This window comes from Nicotiana tomentosiformis, chromosome 2, assembly GCF_000390325.3.
Source record: "Nicotiana tomentosiformis chromosome 2, ASM39032v3, whole genome shotgun sequence".
Taxonomy (NCBI): Eukaryota; Viridiplantae; Streptophyta; class Magnoliopsida; order Solanales; family Solanaceae; genus Nicotiana; species Nicotiana tomentosiformis.
Window position 1 is genome coordinate 7,115,183 of NC_090813.1, and position 18,065 is coordinate 7,133,247.

An 18,065-nucleotide genomic window follows, 5' to 3' on the forward strand; every position below is an offset into this window, starting at 1 on the left:
TATGCGTCGCGGCAGTTGAAAATCTATGAGAAGAATTATCCTATTCATGACTTAGAATTGGAAGCCGTTGTTCGTGCGATGAAGATTTGGAGACACTACCTTTACGGTATGTCATGTGAAGTATTCACAGATCATCGTAGTCTACAGTATCTATTCAAACAAAATGATCTCAATTTGAGGTAGAGAAGATGGTTGGAGCTGTTGAAAGACTATGATATCACCATTTTGTATCACCCCGGAAAGTGATGGCCGATGCTTTGAGTAGAAAGGCTGTGAGTATGGGTAGCGAGAGGCCACTAGTTGCAGACATTCAGATTTTGGCCAATCAGTTTGTGAGGTTAGTTATTTCAGATCCCAGTCAGGTTCTAGCTTGAATAGTCCCTCGATCTTCTTTATATGAGCGCATCATAGAGCGATAGTATGATGACCCTCATTTGCTTGTCCTTAAGGACACAGTGAGGCACGGTGGTGCCAAGCAAGTTGTTGTGGGAAATGATGGAGTTCTGCGGATGCAGAGTCGTATTTGTGTTCCTAATGTGGATGGGCTTCGTGAATTAATTCTTGAAGAGGTCTACAGTTCCTCGTATTCTATTCATCCGGGTATTGCCAAAATGTATCAAGATTTGAGGGAACATTATTGGGGGAGGCGAATGAAAAAGGATATAATTGCACATTTAGATCGATGTCTGAATTGTCAATAAGTTAGGTAAGAGCATCAGAGACCTGGTGGTTTGCTTCAGAAGTTAGAAATTCCTGAGTGGAAGTGGGAGCGTATCACTATAGATTTTGTTGTTGGACTTCCACAGACTCATAGAAGGTTTGACGTAGTATAGGTCATTGTGGGCAGGTTGGCCAAATCAACACATTTCATTCCAATGGCAGTTACTTATTATTCAGAGCGGGAAGGTGAGATTTACATCTACAAGATTGTCCGCCTTCATGGTGTACCCCTGTCTATCATTTTAGATCAAGGTAAGCAGTTCACCTCGCACTTTTGGAGGGTTGTACAATGTAAGTTAGGCACATGGGTTGAGTTGAGTACACCATTTCATCCACAGACAGACGGACAGTCCGAGCGCACTTTTCAGATATTGAAGGATATGCTACGCGCTTGTGTTATAAATTTCGGTGGTTCTTGGGATCAGTTCTAGCCACTTGCGGCGTTTGCCTATAATAAAAGCTACCAGTCGAGCATTCAGATGGCTCCATATGAATCCTTATATGGGAGGCGATGTCGTTCGCCAGTTGGCTGGTTTGAATCGGGAGAGGCTCGGTTGTTGGGTACTGATTTAGTACAGGATGCCTTGGATAAGGCCAAGATTATTCAAGATCGTCTTCGCACAGCTCATTCTAGATAAAAGAGTTATGATGACCGTAAAGTTCGTGATATTTCATTCATGGCATGAGAAAGAGTATTGCTCCGGGTTTCACCTATGAAAGGTGTAATGAGATTCAGAAAGAAGGGCAAGTTGAGCCCTAGGTATATCGGACCCTCTGAAATGCTTGAAAGGGTGGGTAAGGTAGGCTACAGGATTGTACTACTACCTAGTTTATCAGTAGTTCAACAGGTGTTCCATGTATCCATACTCCGAAAATATCATGGCGATCCGTCACATGTATTAGACTTCAACTCAGTCCAATTGGACAAATATTTGACTTATGAGGAGGAGTCGGTAGCTATTCGTCCACACCTTTTCACCAGCTCGGGTATTTTTCTAATTTCGTTCAAGGACGAACGTTTGTTTTAGAGGTGGAAAATATGATGACCTAATATGTCATTTTTAATTTAAAATATTCATTTTTGTGTTTTGAGACCTCGAATAGCACCATTCAGCATTCCTCGACTTGCGTGCGTGGTCGGTAAATTTTTTCATAAAGTTTTATGTGAAAAATTGATTAAAATATGAAATAGAGCTTTAAACCTCAACTGAGTTGACTTCGATCAACGTTTTGAGCAAACGGACTCAGATCAACATTTTGATAGTTCTGGTAGGTCCGTATCGTGATTTGGGACTTGGGTGTATGCCTGGAATTTAATTTGGAGGTCCCTAGCTTGAGTTATTGCCATTTGTTGAAAATTAGAAGTTTGAAAGCTTAAAGATTTCAAAGTTTGACCACAAATTGACTATTATTGATATCTAGCTCGGATTTCGATTCTGAGAGTTGGAATAGCTCAGCTATGTCAATTGGGACTTGGCTGTAAAATTTGAAGTCGTTCCAGATTCGTTTAATACAGTTCGGCACGAATTTTGTAAATTAGAAAGTTTGAAACTCATAAGTCCGAATCGAAAGGCTCGGGTGAGTTTCGGACGGGTTTCGGACCATTTCTGTTCAAAAACACAGGTCTAGTCCTGGTGCGTCGAACTTGCACAATTTTGGTCACAGGTGCATGATCGCTTCTGTGGAGGCAGTGTCGCTTTTGCGACTTTGAGACAAGGGGAGACGCTTCACTTCTACGAACTTGGGACGCAGGTGCGATGCTCGCTTCTGTGGTGCCAAGATCGCAAATGCGATCTTTCACGTTTTTGCGGCTTCCATCGCGTTGCTGCGCAGTCGCTTCTGTGACGTGAAGGTCCGTAGATGCATTCCTCTTCTTGGCTACCATGTTCCGTAAATGCGAGCTTTGTCTCACAAAATCGAGCTCGCAGATGCGAAAATGCTGGACAGAATGCTTAAAATCGGAAGTTTGCCATTTTTGCTCATTTGGGTAAGTGTTCTGATTTGGGCGATTCCAAAGGAGCTTTGCACTAATTCGATATGGGTAAGTGTTCTATATGCGAAAGTGATTATATTTCATAAATCCATGGTTATATTCATCAATTATTTCGAATTTAAATGGAACAAATTGAGTTTTTTGTAAAACTTTTCAAAAACGCAAATTTAGAATTTGAAGAGTCATTTGATGTCGGAATTCGATAAATTTTATATGGTTGGACTCGTATCAGAACGAGTATTTGGATTTCATGAGTTTTTCTGGGTTTCGAGACGTGGGCCCCGCTATTGACCTTTAGTTGACTTTTCGGATTTTAAATCGGAAAATTAGCAATTTCATATGGAATTTATTCATAGGACAAGAGGTTGCTCTGATGGTAAGCAACCTCCACTTCCAACTAAGAGGTTGCGAGTTCGATTCACTCCAAGAGAAAAGTGGGGAGTTCTTGGAGAGAAGGATGTCATGGGTCTATTGGAAACAACCTCTCTAACTCATGGTATGGGTAAGGTCTGCGTACACACTACCCTCCCCAGACCCTACTAGTGGGATTATACTGGGTTGTTGTTGTTGTTGTTGTTGTATATGGAATTTATTCTTATAATTCGTGTTGAGTATATTGAATTGTTTGTGACTAAATTCGAGGCATTCAGACACCGATTTGTGAGGCAAAGGTTTATTGGAATCATAAGTTGGTTGCAAAGTGAGGTTAGTATCGTGGTTAACTTTGACTTGAGGGAATAGGACTTGTTTGCATATTTTCTACATGATTTAAATGTGCGGGTACAATGTATATGTGAAGTGACGAGTACGTATGTGTTGCGGCTGAGTCAAAGCATGCGGGTGGAATTTGTTCTTTCTGAATAATTGCCGATTTAATTAAGATATTCATGCTTAAGTTTATTATTATTTATTTGATCATTATTCATGAATTTATTGTTAATTTAATTATTATTGAATATTTTGGAATGTAATGTCGGTATTCTGATATTAAATTGATTGATGAGTATAAATTTTCAGATTTAAAATACTATTCCAAAATTATATTATCATTTTCATAGTAAGAAAGAGTGTAAAAGTAAGAAGGGTGATGCCGTGCCATTTATATTATTTATAGTATCATTGTCATGGTGAGGAAGAGTGTAAAAGTACGAAGGGTGATGTCCTGCCATTTAAATTATTTATTCATCATACTATGGCAATAAAGAGTGTTAAAGCACAAAGGGTGATGTCGTGGTATTCATATTATTTATTTATCAATTCATGGGAAGGATGAGAGTAAAAGTTTAATGACCCGGCCAGTCATTTTGAGAGTAATAACCCCGATCCCCTATTTACTACTTTTTCGTATCTTTTTCTGCTTATGTGACTTGCCGGGAGGTTTTGTTTTTCGTTTCGGAGTGATTTGGGACACTTAGTCCCTAAAACGAAAGCTTAAGTTTTAGGATTTTGACCGTAGTTGAAAATGTGTGAAGACGACTCCGGAATGGAGTTTCGTCGGTTGTGTTAGCTCCGTTGGGTGATTTTGGACTAAGGAGTGTGTCCGGATTATATTTTGGAGATCTATAGCCGAATTAGGCTTGAAATGGCAAAAGTTAAATTTTTGGGAAGTTTGACCGGAAATGGACTTTTTGATATCGGGGTCAGATTCCGATTCCGCAAGTTGAAGTAGGTCTGTGTCACGACCCAATTCTCCCTCCATAAGATATCGTGATGGTACCTAGTCTGTACGACTAGGTAAGCCTAACAAAGATGCCGAAATAACAAAAATGGAAATAAAACTTAACAACTAACTGTAACAGATAATTAAATAACATATATCAATGCCGCTTGGCATTTACAAAAACCAACACTCTAATAATATACAGTATTCCCAAAACCCGGAACATCATAAGTCACAAGCTACATGAGGAAAATTAGTATCTCTATATACCAGAGTCTAATAAAAAAAATAAGGATGGTAAATGACATAGGAGGGAATAGAGGGGGACTCCGAGGTCTGCGGACTCGGCAGATATAACTTGAAGTTTCCGTACAATAGCAAGCACTCTCAGCTAGTAGCGGGGCTGATAAGAAGTTCCTGGATCTGCACACAAAACATGTGCAGAAGCGTAGCATAAGTACACAACAACAGTACCCAGTAAGTGCCAAGCCTAACCTCGGTAGAGTAGTGACGAGGTCAGGTTCGGGCCCTACTGGTATATAATAATAAGACATATGCTATAATAAACATGAAGTAAAAATGGAGAAGACAACAACAAATATTCACAAAGCAATAGCAACACCGCACAATGATATAACAACAGGGGCGCTCCCGAGATACCGTCTCGTAGTCCCAAAAGTAAATATGCAGGGAGAACTCCCGAGGAACCGCCTAGTAGTTTCAAAAGTAAATGCGCAGGGAGAACTCCCGAGGAACCGCCTCGTAGTCTCAAAAGTAAATGTGCAGGGAGAACTCCCGAGGAACCGCCTCACAGTCTCAAAGTAAATATGCAGTACAGGGGGATCTCCCGAGTAAACGCTTTGTAGTCCCAAATTAAATATGCAGTACAGGGGGATCTCCCGGGATACCGTCTCGTAGTCCCAAAAACAATACGCAACTCAAACAAATGAATATAACAGTTATAGCAAGCAAAATCTATAATTTAGGCTAAGTACAAGTCAAGAAAGAAACATGACTTACTAAACATGCTGCAAAGAGTTCAAATAGGCAATTAGGACACGTAGACATGCTATTCTAGTCTAACAGGATAACTACACATGCTAGTATACTCAGATAAGATGAAAACAGGCTATTACTCAATTAAAATCAATTTTTTTTCCACAAATAACTCATGTATGCACTTGTCACCTCGCGTACACGATGCTCACATACCATAACAACACCAAATCCTAAGGGGATTCCCCCCCCCCCCCCCCACAAGGTTAGGCAAGCCACTTACCTCGAACCAAGCTCAAATCAATCTGTAACAATGCTTTTTCCACGAATATTCGACTCTGAATGGCCCAAATATAGCCAAAATCAATTACATACCATAAATACAACTTTAAGAAATTAATCTAATTAATGAAATCAAGACTTTAACAAAAATTTTGAAATTCGTCCTAAAAGGTCGACTCGGGTCCATGTCTCAAAATCGGGCAAAAATCACAAAATACGAAAGCACATTCACTCACGGGTCCACCCATACCAAATTTATCAAAATCCGACCTCAAATGACCACTCAAAACCCAAAATTAAACTCTTTAAATCCCTAGCCTCAAACTCCCAGATTCCACCTTAAATACACACTAGCTAGGTGGAAAATAAATGGGGAAGCAAGATTATTGATCAAAGATAAGCACAAGGGACTTACCTCACGAAATTCCTCGAAAATTCTCTCAAGAAATCGCCAAACCCGAGCTCAAAATGTTTAAAATGAGCAAACATCGCGAACCCTTGCATTTAAGTGTTCTGTCCAGCATTTCCGCATATGCGGACCTCTAGTCGCACCTGCGTCGCCGCACCTGCAGAAATGACTTAAGGAGGTTGGGTCCGTATCTGCGAGCAAGGGGTCGCACCTGCGCGTCTGCTCCGGTAGATATCTTCCACTTTTGCGATCCTCACGCTCCAGGCCCTATCCGCTTCTGCGCTCATCTTTCGTAGATGCGGGTCCGCTTCTGCAAGCCAATCATGCGCCTGCGTCCACAGACCAAGCTTGACAAAACCACACCTGTGCTCCTCCTTCTGCATGTGCGAATCTGCACGTGCGTGTCTGCACCTGCAGTCACCCCACCACAGGTGCGAAAACACCAGGAACCAGAAACTTCAGCAATTTGTATAAGACCAAATTCAATCTGTTAAGCATACGAAACACACCCGAGGCCCCCAGGACCTCAACCAAACATACCAACCAGCCTTATAACACCATACGAACTTAGTCGAGCCCTTAAATCACATCAAACAATGCTAAAAATATGAATCACCCTACGATTCAAACTTAATGAACTTGAAACATCTAATTTCTACAACCGATGCTGAAACCTATCAAACGACTTCCGATGGGTCTCAAATTTTGCACACAAGTCATATTCAACATTACGGACATATTCCAACTTCCAAGATCGGATTACGACCCCAATAGCAAAAAATCCACTACCGGTCAAAATCTCCAAAAATTCGACTTTCGTCATTTCAAGCCTAAATGAGCTACAGATCTCCAATACACAATCCGGACATGCCCCTAAATCAATTCCAACAGAACTCCATTCCAGAGTCATCTTCACACAGTTGCAACATGTCATATAAGCTGAAAGATATACGGGGAAGCAGTAAATAGGGGATCGGGGCTATAACTCTCAAAATGACCGGCTGGGTCGTTACATCCCCCCTCTTAAAACAATCGCTTATCCTCGTCCTCGTCCACTACCGGAGCAAAACCCTCTCTTCAACCATGAATGCAACATCGCAAACCTTTCAGTCCGCATAACTCTTCTGTCTGGACTGGGCTATGCGAAATGAATTCTGAATTACCTTCATCTTATCCAGGGCATCCTGAACCAAGTTCGTACCCAATAATCTAGCCTCGCCCTGCTCAAACCAACACACTGGAGACCGACAACTCCTACTATACAGAGCCTCATACAGTGCCATCTGAATGCTTAATTGATAACTGGTGTTGTAGGAAAACTCCGCAAGTGGCAAGAACTGATCCCAAGAACCCCCAAACTCTATCACACAAATGCGGAGCATATCCTCCAGTATCTGAATAGTGCGCTTGGATTGTCCGTCCGTCTGAGGGTGAAATATTGTGCTCAGCTCAACCCGAGTACCCAACTCCTGCTGCAGAGCCCTCCAGAACCGTGATGTAAACTGCATACCTCAGTTAGAGATGATGGATACCGGTACGTCATGAAGCCTGACAATCTCGCGGATATAAATTCGAGCCAACTGCTCGGAAAAATAGGTAGTCATCACAGGAATGAAATGAGCTGACTTGGTCAGCCTATCCATAATCACCCAAACTACGTCAAACTTCCGCTGAATCCGTGGGAGCCCAACAAAGAAATCCATAGTGATCCGCTCCCATTTCCACTCCGGAATCTCTATCTTCTGAAGCAATCCACCTGGCCGTTGATGCTCATACTTAACCTGCTGCAATTTAGACACCGAGCCACAAACTCCACTATGTCCTTCTTAATCCCCCTATATCGGTAATGCTGCCTCAAGTCCTAATACATCTTCGCAGCACCTGGATGAAAGGCGTACCACGAACTGTGAGCCTCCTAGAGAATCAATTCATGCAAACCATCCATATTAGGTACACATAGTCTGCCCTGCATCCTCAATGCACCATCATCCCCAATAATGACCTCCTTAGCATCACCGTACGGGACCGCATCCTTAAGGACGAGTAGATAGGGGTCATCATACTGATGCTCCCTGATAAAATAATAAAGAGAAGACCGAGAGACCACACAAGGCACTACTCGACTTGACTCAGAAATATCCAATCTCACAAACTGGCTGGCTAAGTTCTAAACATCCAACGCCATGGGCCTCTCTGTTGTTGGTAGATATGCTAAACTCTTTAAACTCTCTGCCCGGCTACCCAAAGCATCGGCTACTACATTGGCCTTCCCAGGGTTGTACAAAATGGTGATATCATAATCCTTAAGCATCTCTAATCCCCTCCTCTGACGCAAATTAAGATCCTTCTGCTTGAACGGATGTTGCAAACTCCGGTGATCGGTGTAGATATCACAAGGAACACAGTATAAATATTGTCGCCAAATCTTCAAGGCATGACCAATAGCTGCTAACTTAAGGTCGTGGACAGGATAGTTCTTTTCATGTACCTTTAGTTGTCTGGACGCGTAGGTAATCACCCTACCATCCTACATTAACACCGCACCAAGACCAATTCGCTATGCTTCACAATATACAGTATAAGACCCTGAACCTATAGGAAATACCAATACTGGGGATGTAGTCAAAGCTGTCTTGAGCTTTTGAAAGCGCTCCTCACACTCTTTTGTCCATATGAATGGAGCACCCTTCTGGGTCAGCCTGGTCATATGTCCGGGAGTACACCCAAATGTCGTCAATAAACACAATGATGAATGAGTCAAGATAGGGACGAAACACACTGTGCATAAAGTGCATAAAAGTTGTTGGGGCATTGGTCAGCCCAAAAGACATCACAAGGAACTCGTAGTGACCATACCGAGTCCTTAAAGCAGTCTTTGGGATATCTGGCTCCCGAATCTTCAACTGATGATAGCCTGAATGTAATTCAATCTTGGAAAACACTCTGGCACCCAGTAACTGATCAAATAGGTCATCAATATGAGGAAAAGGATATATGTTCTTCACTATGACCTTGTTCAACTGGCGGTAATCAATTCACATCCGCATAGAGCCATCTTTATTCTTCACAAATAAGACAGGAGCACCCCAAGGTGACACACTGGTCCGAATGAAGCCCTTATCAAGCAATTCTTGTAAATATTCCTTCAACTCAGGAGGAGCCATACCATATGGAGGAATAGAAATGGGTTGAGTGCCCGGCAACAAATCAATGCTAAAATCAATATCTCTATCGGGCGGCATGTCCGGAAGATCACCTGGAAACACATCTGGAATGTCTCTCACTACTGGCACTAACTCAACTGTAGTGGTATCAATACTGGCATCTCTCACATAAGCTAGATACACATCATACCCCTTCTCAACCATTCGTTGAGCTTTAATAAATGAAATAACTCTGCTGGGAGTATACTCTAAGGTACCTCTCCACTCTAATCACGGTAATCCTAGCATAGGCAGCATTACGATCTTAGCGTGACAATCAAGAATAGCTTAATGGGGCGACAACCTGTGCATGCCTAAAATAATATCAAAGTCTACCCTGCTGAGAAATAACAAATCGGATCTGGTTTCAAAACCACTAAGAGCAATCAAACACGACCGATACACGTGGTCCACAATAAGAGAATCTCCCACTGGAGTAGACACATAAATAGGGGAACTCAAAGAATCCCGAGATACGCACAAATACGGGGGAAAATAAAAGGACACATAGGAATATGTAGAGCTTGGGTCAAATAATACCGACACGTCTCTATGACAGAGCGGGACAATAACTGTAATGACAGAGTCGGAAGTAACTGCTTCTGTACGAGTAGGAAGAGCATAATATCTTGCTTGGCCTCCCCCTCCCCGACCTCCACCTCGAGTTGGCCAAGCATGTGGGGCGGTAGCTGGTGCTGGAATCATAGCCTGAATACTTGGTGGAGCACGTTGTGCCTGAGAAGTCTATGGAGGTGCACCCCTCCTAAATCAGGGGCAATCCCTCACCATATGGTGGGTGTCTCCACACTCAAAACAATCCCCCAGAGAGCGTAGATGATGTGACTGGCTCGGGCCAACTCTACTATACTGACCGCTAAAAGCACCCCGTGGAGGAGGTGCACAAGATATTGGTAGTGCATAATAAGGCTCCAAGGGCCTAGAAGGGACCGGAATACCACTAGCAGCTGGAAGTGCGGGATGAATGGGCCGACTCACATAACCCCTATCATGGTAAGTTATTGGAGCACGAGCACCAGAATAAGAACCAGTCTCTCGAGACCTCTTGGCCTCTCTCTCCTCTCTATCTCGAGCAAGCATGCCCTCCAATATCCTAGCGATACTCACAACCTACCGATAAGAAATATTCATCTCCAACTCCTTCACCATACTGATCTGGATACCTGGGTGGAGTCCCTCAATAAACCGATGAACCCTCTCTCGAACTGTGGCAACCAAGGCCGGTGCATGTCAGGCCAAATCACCGAAATGAATTGCATACTCTGACACAGTCATAGAACCCTAGCGTTACTGCTCAAACTCTATGTGCCATGAGTCCCAGAGGCTCTGAGGGACATACTCTCTCAAAAACATGTCCGAGAATTGAGTCCATGTAAGTGAAGCTTCCACAGCCGGACTATCCAACTCATAAGCATGCCACTACTGATAGGCTGCTCCTCTAAGCTGGAAGGTGGTAAAAGAAACCCCACTCGTCTTCGCTACGCCCATAGTACAGAGAATACAATAACACTCCTCCAGAAAACCCTGAGCATTATCTATAGCCAATCCGCTGAAGGTAGGTGGGTGGTACTTCTTGTACCTTTTAAGTTTGATCTGCTCCACCTCAGAAGCTGTTATCCTAGTCTCGTGCTGAACCGGAGCTACCGGCTACATCAGTATAATCTCTGGAACCCGGTCGTCCTGAACTCACTGCTCTAGAGTATCGGTGATGGGAGTTTGTACTCCTCCCCGGCCTGAGATATGGCAGGAGAAAGTGGGATCAATCCAGCCTGAGCTAAGGTGCTGAACATGCTCGAAAACTGGGCTAAGGTCTCCTCGAGAGTTGGTGAAGCAATAGGTGCCTCAGGTGTCTGCCCTCCAATTTGAGCTACTGGGGGCTCCTCTATAGCAGCTCGTGTGAGTGCTCTGGCTGCACCGCGTGGACATCCTCTGCCTCTATCCCTGTCCCAACCTCTCGCAGCTCTAGTAGGGAGCATGGGTGCCTGGTCATCAGATCTACATGTACGTGTCCTCACCATCTGTGAGAGAATAGGATACAGAAGTTTTTGAATTTCAAAGTCAACAATTTTGCACGATAAGGAATCAAATAAGTATAATCTTTCCTAACAGTTCCATAACCTTCCTAAGATAAATACATACGTCTCTGTACCGTTCCACAAGACTCTACTAAACTTGCTTGTGACTCATAATACCTATGAACCTAGTGCTCTGATACCAACTTGTCACGACCCAATTATCCCTCCGTAAGATGTCGTGACGGCACCTAGTCTCTACGACTAGGTAAGCCTAACAAATATTCGAAAATAACAAAAATGGAAACAAAACTTAACAACTAATTGTAACAGATAACTAAATAACTGATAACAATGTCGTTTGGCATTTACAACAACCAACACTCTAATAATATACAGTATTCCTAAAACCAAGAATAACATAAGTCACAAGCTATAGGAGGAAACTAATATCTCTATACACTAGAGTCTAATAAAAATAATAAGGAAGGTAAATGACATAGGAGGGAATGGAGGGGGACTCTAAGGCCTTCGAACGCGGAAGATATACCTTGATGTCTCCGTACAGCAGCAAACACTCTCAGCTAGTAGTGAGGCACTGATAAGAAGTACCTTGATCTGTACACAAAATATGTGCATAAGAGTAGCATGAGTACATTACAACGGTACCCAGTAAGTGCCAAGCCTAACCTTGGTAGAGTAGTGGTGCAGCCAGAGCAACTGCAAGAGCTGCTATAGAGGAGCCACCAGTAGCTCCAGTCAGAGCACAGACACCTGAGATGCCTGTTACTACACCAGCTCTCCAGGGGACTCTAGCCTAGTTTCTGAGCATGTTCAACACCTTGTCTTGTGCAGGATTGATACTTTTTACTCCTACCACATCTCAGGACGGGGGAGGAGCACAGACTCCCATCACCAATACCCCAAAGTAGCGAGTTCATATAGACCAGGATTTAGAGATCATACAGACACAGCCGGTAGCTCCAGTTCAACCCGAGGTTAGGGCAGCAGTTTCTGAGGCGGAGCATCTCAGTCTTGAAAGGTACAAGCAGTACCACTCTCCTACCTTTAGTGGATTGGCATTACAGGATGTCCAGGGTTTTCTTGAGGATTTTCATCGTATCCTCCATACTATGGGGGTAGCGGAGTCGAGTGAGGTTTCTTTTACTACATTGCAGCTTAGAGGAGCAGCCTATAAGTGGTGGAGTTCTTATGAATTAGGTAGTCCGGTTGATACAGCTTCACTTACATGGACTCAATTCTCGAATATGTTCTTGAGGGAGTATGTTCCCAAGAGTCTCAAAGATGCATGGCGCGCCGAGTTTGAGCAATTGCGCCAGAGTGCCATGACTGTGTCAGAGTATGCGGTTCACTTTAGTAATTTGTCTAGGCATGCTCCAGCCTTGATTGCTACAGTTCGGGAGAGGGTCTGTCGGTTTATCGAGGGGCTCCACCCCAGTATCAGGCTTAGCTTGGCACGGGAGTTAGAGATGGATATTTCATACCAGCAGGTAGTGAGTATTGCTAAGAGATTAGAGGGTATGCTTTCTTGGGAGAGAGAGGAGAGAGGCCAAGATATCTCGAGAGTTTGGCACTAATAGTGGTACTCGTGCCCCAGTGACAGCTCATTATGGTAGGGTCTATGTGAGTCTCCCTGTTCATTCAGCACTTCCAGCCCTCAGTGGTATTCTGGCCCTTTCTAGGCCCCAAGAGCCTTATTATGTGCCGCCAATATCTAGTGCACCTCCTGCATGGAATGCTTTCAGCAGTCAGTCCAGCAGACCTGGCCCGATCCAGCTACAACAGCCACACCCTCAGAGAGTTTGTTTCGAGTGTTGTGACACTCGCCATATAGTAAGGAATTGCCCCAGACTTAGGAGGTGTGCACCTCCACAGACTTTTCAGGCACCGCGTGCTCCACCGAGTCCTCAGGCTATGATTACAGCAGCAACTGCCACTCCACCTACTCAGTCAGCTCGAGGTGGAGGTCGGGGAGGTAGAGGTCGCCCTAGAGTGGTTGGTCAGGCCAGATATTATGCTCTTCCTACTCGTACAAAGGCAATTTCTTCATACTCTGTCATTACAGGTATTGTTCCAGTCTGTCATAGATATGCATTAGATTTATTTGATCCAGGCGCCACTTATTCCTATGTGTCATCTTATTTTTTTCCATATTTGGGCATATCCCGTGATTCTATTAGTTCCCTTGTTTATGTGTCTACACCTGTGGGAGATTCTATTATTGTTGACCATGTGTATCAGTCGTGTTTGGTTGTTCTTAGTGGTTTTGAGACTAGAGTTGATTTATTATTGCTCAGTATGGTAGACTTTGATATTATTTTGGACATGGATTGGTTGTCGCCCCATTATGCTATTCTTGATTGTCAAGCTAAGACCGTGACGCTGGCTGTGATAGGATTACCATGGTTAGAGTGGAGAGGTACCTTAAATTATACTTCCAGCAAAGTTATTTCAATTTTTAAAGGTCATCGAATGGTTGATAATGGGTGTGACGTATATCTAGCTTATGTGAGAAAAATGTCAGTATTGACACCCCTACAGTTGAGTCAGTTCCAGTAGTGAGGAAGTTTTCCGATGTATCTCCAGCGGATCTTCCGGGCATACCGCCCGACAGAGATATCGACTTTGGTATTGATTTGTTGTCGGGCACTCAGCCCATATCTATTCCTCCATATCATATGGCTCCTCCTGAGTTGAAGGAGTTGAAGGAATAGTTTTATGAATTGCTTGATAAGGGATTCATTCTGTCCAGTGTGTTACCTTGGGGCGCTCCAGTCTTGTTTGTGAAGAAGAAGGATGGTTCTATGCATATGTGCATTGATTATCGCTAGTTGAACAAAGTTATAATGAAGAATAGGTATCATTTGCCTCGTATTGATGACCTATTTGATCAGTTACAAGGTGCCAGAGTGTTTTCCAAGATTGACTTACGTTCAGGCTATCATCAGTTGAAGATTCAGGAGCCAGATATCCCGAAGACTGGTTTCAGGACTCGGTATGGTCACTATAAGTTCCTTGTGATGTCTTTTGGGCTGACCAACGCCCCAGTGGCATTTATGCATTAGATACACAGTGTATTCTGGCCCTATCTTGACTCATCCGTCATTGTTTTTATTGATGACATTTTGGTGTACTCCCAGAGTCGAGAGGAGCATGAGCAGCACCCGAGGACTATGCTTCCGACCTTGAGAGAAAAGAAGTTATTTGCAAAATTCTCAAAGTGTGACTTCTGGTTAGATTCAGTGGCATTTTTGGGTGACGTAGTGTCGAGTGAGGGGATCAAGGTCGATACGAAGAAGGTGAAAGTAGTGCAGAGTTATCCCAGACCGTCCTCAGCTACGGAGATCGAAGTTTCCTTGATTTGGTGGGGTATTACCGTCGATTTGTAGAAGGTTTCTCATCTATTGTAGCACCTATGACCAGGTTGACCCAGAAGGGTGCTCTGTTCAGATGGACAGAGGAGTGTGAGGAGAGCTTTCAAAGCTCAAGACAGCTTTCACTACAGCCCAGTATTGGTATTGCCTATAGGTCCGAGGTTTTATACTGTATATTGTGATGCGTCACAGGTTGGTCTCGGTACGGTGTTGATGCAGGACCATAAGGTGATTTCCTACTTATCCAGACAGTTGAAGGTGCATGAAAAGAATTATCTTGTCCCCGACCTTGAGTTAGCAGCTATTTTTCATGCCTTGAAAATTTGGCGGCACTATTTGTACGGTGTCCCTTATGAGATCTATAGCGGTCACTGGAGTTTGCAGCATCTATTCAAGCAGAAGGATCTTAACTTGCATCAGCGGAGGTGGGAAGGCCAATGTGGTGGCTGATGCCTTGAGTCACAGGGCGGAGAGTTTGGGGAGCTTAGCATATTTACCAGCTACAGAGAGTCCATTAGCATTGGATGTTCAGGCCTTGGACAACCACTTTGTTATATTGGATATTTCTGAGCTGAGTCGAGTTTCAGCTTGTGTGGACTCCCAGTCTTCTCTTTATGATCGTATTAGGGAGCGTCAGTATGATGGCCCATATCTGCTTATCCTTAGGGATACAGTTCAGCACGGTGATGCTAAGGAGGTCACTATTGGAGATGATGGTACATTGAGAATGCAGGGCAGGCTATGCGTGCCCTATGTAGATGGTTTGTGTGACTTGATTCTCCAGGAGGCACACAGTCCACGGTACTCCATTCATCTGGGTGCCGCGAAGATATATCAAGACTTGAGAAAACACTATTAGTGGAGATGGATGAAGAAGGACATAGTGGAATATGTAGCTCGGTGTCTAAATTGTCAGTAGGTGAAATATAAGCATCAGCGACCAGGTGGGTCGCTTCAGAAGTTAGAGATTCCAGAGTGGAAATGGGAGCGGTTCACTATGAATTTTTTTGTTGGCCTTCCCCGAACTCAGCAAAAGTTTGATGTAGTTTGGGTTATTGTGGATAGGTTGACCAAGTCAGCTCATATTATTCCTGCGATGACTACCTATTCTTCCGATCAGCTGGCTCGAATTTATATTAACGAGATTGTTAGGCTTCATGGTGTGCCGGTATCTATTATCTCTGATCGGGGAACGCAGTTTACATCACGGTTCTGGAGAGCCGTACAGCATGAGTTAGGTACTCGGGTTTAGTTAAGTATAATATTTCACCATCAAATGAACGGACAGTCCGAGCGCACTATTCAGATACTAGAGGATATGCTCTGTGCATGTGTGATGGAGTTTGGAGGTTCTTGGGATCAGTTCTTGCCACTTGAAGATTTTGCCTACAACAACAGTTATCAGTTTAGCATTCAGATAGCACCATATGAGGCTCTGTATGGTAGGTGGTGTCGGTCTCTAGTGGGTTGGTTCGTTCTGGGCGAGGCTAGGTTATTGGGTACAGACTTGGTTCAGGATGCTTTGGAGAAGGTAGAGGTGATTCGGGATCGACTTCGCACAATCCAGTCCAGACATAAGAGTTATGCAGATCGGAAGGTTTGCGATGTTGCATTCATGGTTGGAGAGAGGGTCATGCTCCGAGTGTCAGCCATTAAGGGTGTTATGAGGTTCGGAAATAAGGGCAAGTTGAGCCCAAGGTTTATTGGCCCATTTGAGGTGTTGCGACGTGTCAGGGAGGTTGCTTATGATCTTGCTTTTCCTCCCAGCCTAGTAGGAGTCCATCCGGTATTTCACGTTTCTATTCTCCGGAAGTATCACGACGATCTGTCTCAGGTGTTGGATTTCACCTCAGTCCAGTTGGACAAGGATCTCTCTTATGTTAAGGAGCCTGTGGCTATTTTGGACAGACATGTTTGAAAGTTGAGGTCAAAGAACATTGCTTCAATGAAGGATCAGTAGAGGGGTCAGCCGGTCGAGGAGGCAACTTGGGAGACCGAGCAAGATATGCACAGTCGTTATCCTCATCTTTTCACTACTTCAGGTATGTCTCTATGCTCGTTCGAGGACGAACGATTATTTTAAGAGGGGAAGGATGTAACGACCTGGCTGGTCATTTTGGGAGTAATAGACACGATCCTCTATTTACTGCTTTCCCCGTATCTTTTTTCTGCTTATGTGACTTACCGGGAGGTTTTGTTTGTGGTTATGGAGTAATTTGGGACACTTAGTCCCTAAAACGGAAGCTTACGTTTTAGGATTTTGACCGCAATTAGAACTGTGTGAAGCCGACACCATAATGGAGTTTCGTCAGTTGCGTTAGCTCCGTTGGGTTATTTTTGACTGAGGAGCATGTCTGGATTGTGTTTTTGAGGTTTATAGAAGAATTAGGCTTAAAATGGCTAAAGTTGAATTTTTGGGAAGTTTGACCCGAAGTGGACCTTTTGATATCGGGACCGATTCCAATTTTGGAAGTTGGAGTAGGTTCGTAATGTCAATTATGACTTCTGTGCAAATTTTGAGGTCAATCGGACGTGATTTGATAAGTTTTGGCATCAGTTGTAAAAGTTTGAAGTTTGAAGTTTCAAGTTTCAAGTTCATTAAGTTTGATTTGGAGAGTGGCTCGTGTTTTGTTGTTGTTGGATGTGATTTTAGGGATCTACTAAGTCCGTATGATGTTTTAGAACTTGTTGGTATGTTTGGTTGAGGTACCTGGGGGCCTCGGGTTTATTTTGGGTGGTTAACGGATCATTTGGAAATGTGTTGGATTGGCTGAAGTTGGTGCACCTGGTGTAATCGCACATGCGCACTTTGAGTCGCAGGTGTGGCATCGCAGATGTGGCCATCGAGCCGCAAAAGCGATTATGGGACTGCCCAGCTGGACCGCAGAAGTGGCCAGAGTCTCGCAGAAGCGGACTCGCATGAGTGGTGAAAGGAACGCAGAAGCGGGCACGCAGGTGCGTCCACTTCATCACAGAAGAGGATCCAACCCTCTTAAGTCAATTATGCGCCTGCGATGGAATTTCTGCAGGTGCGGCATTGCAGGTGCGACTAAAGGTCAGTAGGTGAGAGATCGTTGGGCAGAAAAGGCTAAGTTCGAGGGTTTTATCCCATTTTTCACTTTCGTACTTTGACAGCTCGAATTTGGGCGATAATTTGGGGGATTTTCACAGGAAGTTTTTGGGTAATGATTCTTAACTCATTTATAGTTATATTCCACTAATCTATAGTTGATTTCATCATTTAATTAAGGAATTTGGTTGAGAAATTTGAGGAAAAGTTGGAAAGTTCTTCAACTAAGTTTTTGAGTTTTGATTCGGATTTTGATATCGAATGTGGATAATTTTGATACAAGTGAACTCGTGGGTGAATGGGTGTT

General features: G+C 43.7%; 1 protein-coding gene across 1 annotated transcript; it reads left to right on the forward strand.

Moving 5' to 3' along the window:
* The first annotated feature begins 245 nt into the window (after positions 1-245).
* On the forward strand, positions 246-16,606 carry LOC138904293 (uncharacterized). The gene is made up of 8 exons (XM_070192794.1): positions 246-362; positions 450-569; positions 12,262-12,832; positions 12,960-13,379; positions 13,779-13,833; positions 15,073-15,489; positions 15,754-15,856; positions 15,977-16,606. The coding sequence occupies exons 1-8, from the start codon at positions 246-248 to the stop codon at positions 16,604-16,606; spliced, it is 2,433 nt and encodes an 810-aa protein (XP_070048895.1).
* Positions 16,607-18,065: the final 1,459 nt, after the last annotated feature.

Bases quoted from the DNA above. Each gene is read 5' to 3' on its own strand.
- LOC138904293 (XM_070192794.1), top strand. From the start codon at position 246: ATGGCCGATGCTTTGAGTAGAAAGGCTGTGAGTATGGGTAGCGAGAGG. The intron at 12,833-12,959 runs GTATGCTTTCTT...CTGTTCATTCAG, and splicing joins TATTGCTAAGAGATTAGAGG to CACTTCCAGCCCTCAGTGGT. The intron at 15,857-15,976 runs GTATCTATTATC...ATGAACGGACAG, and splicing joins TTAGGCTTCATGGTGTGCCG to TCCGAGCGCACTATTCAGAT.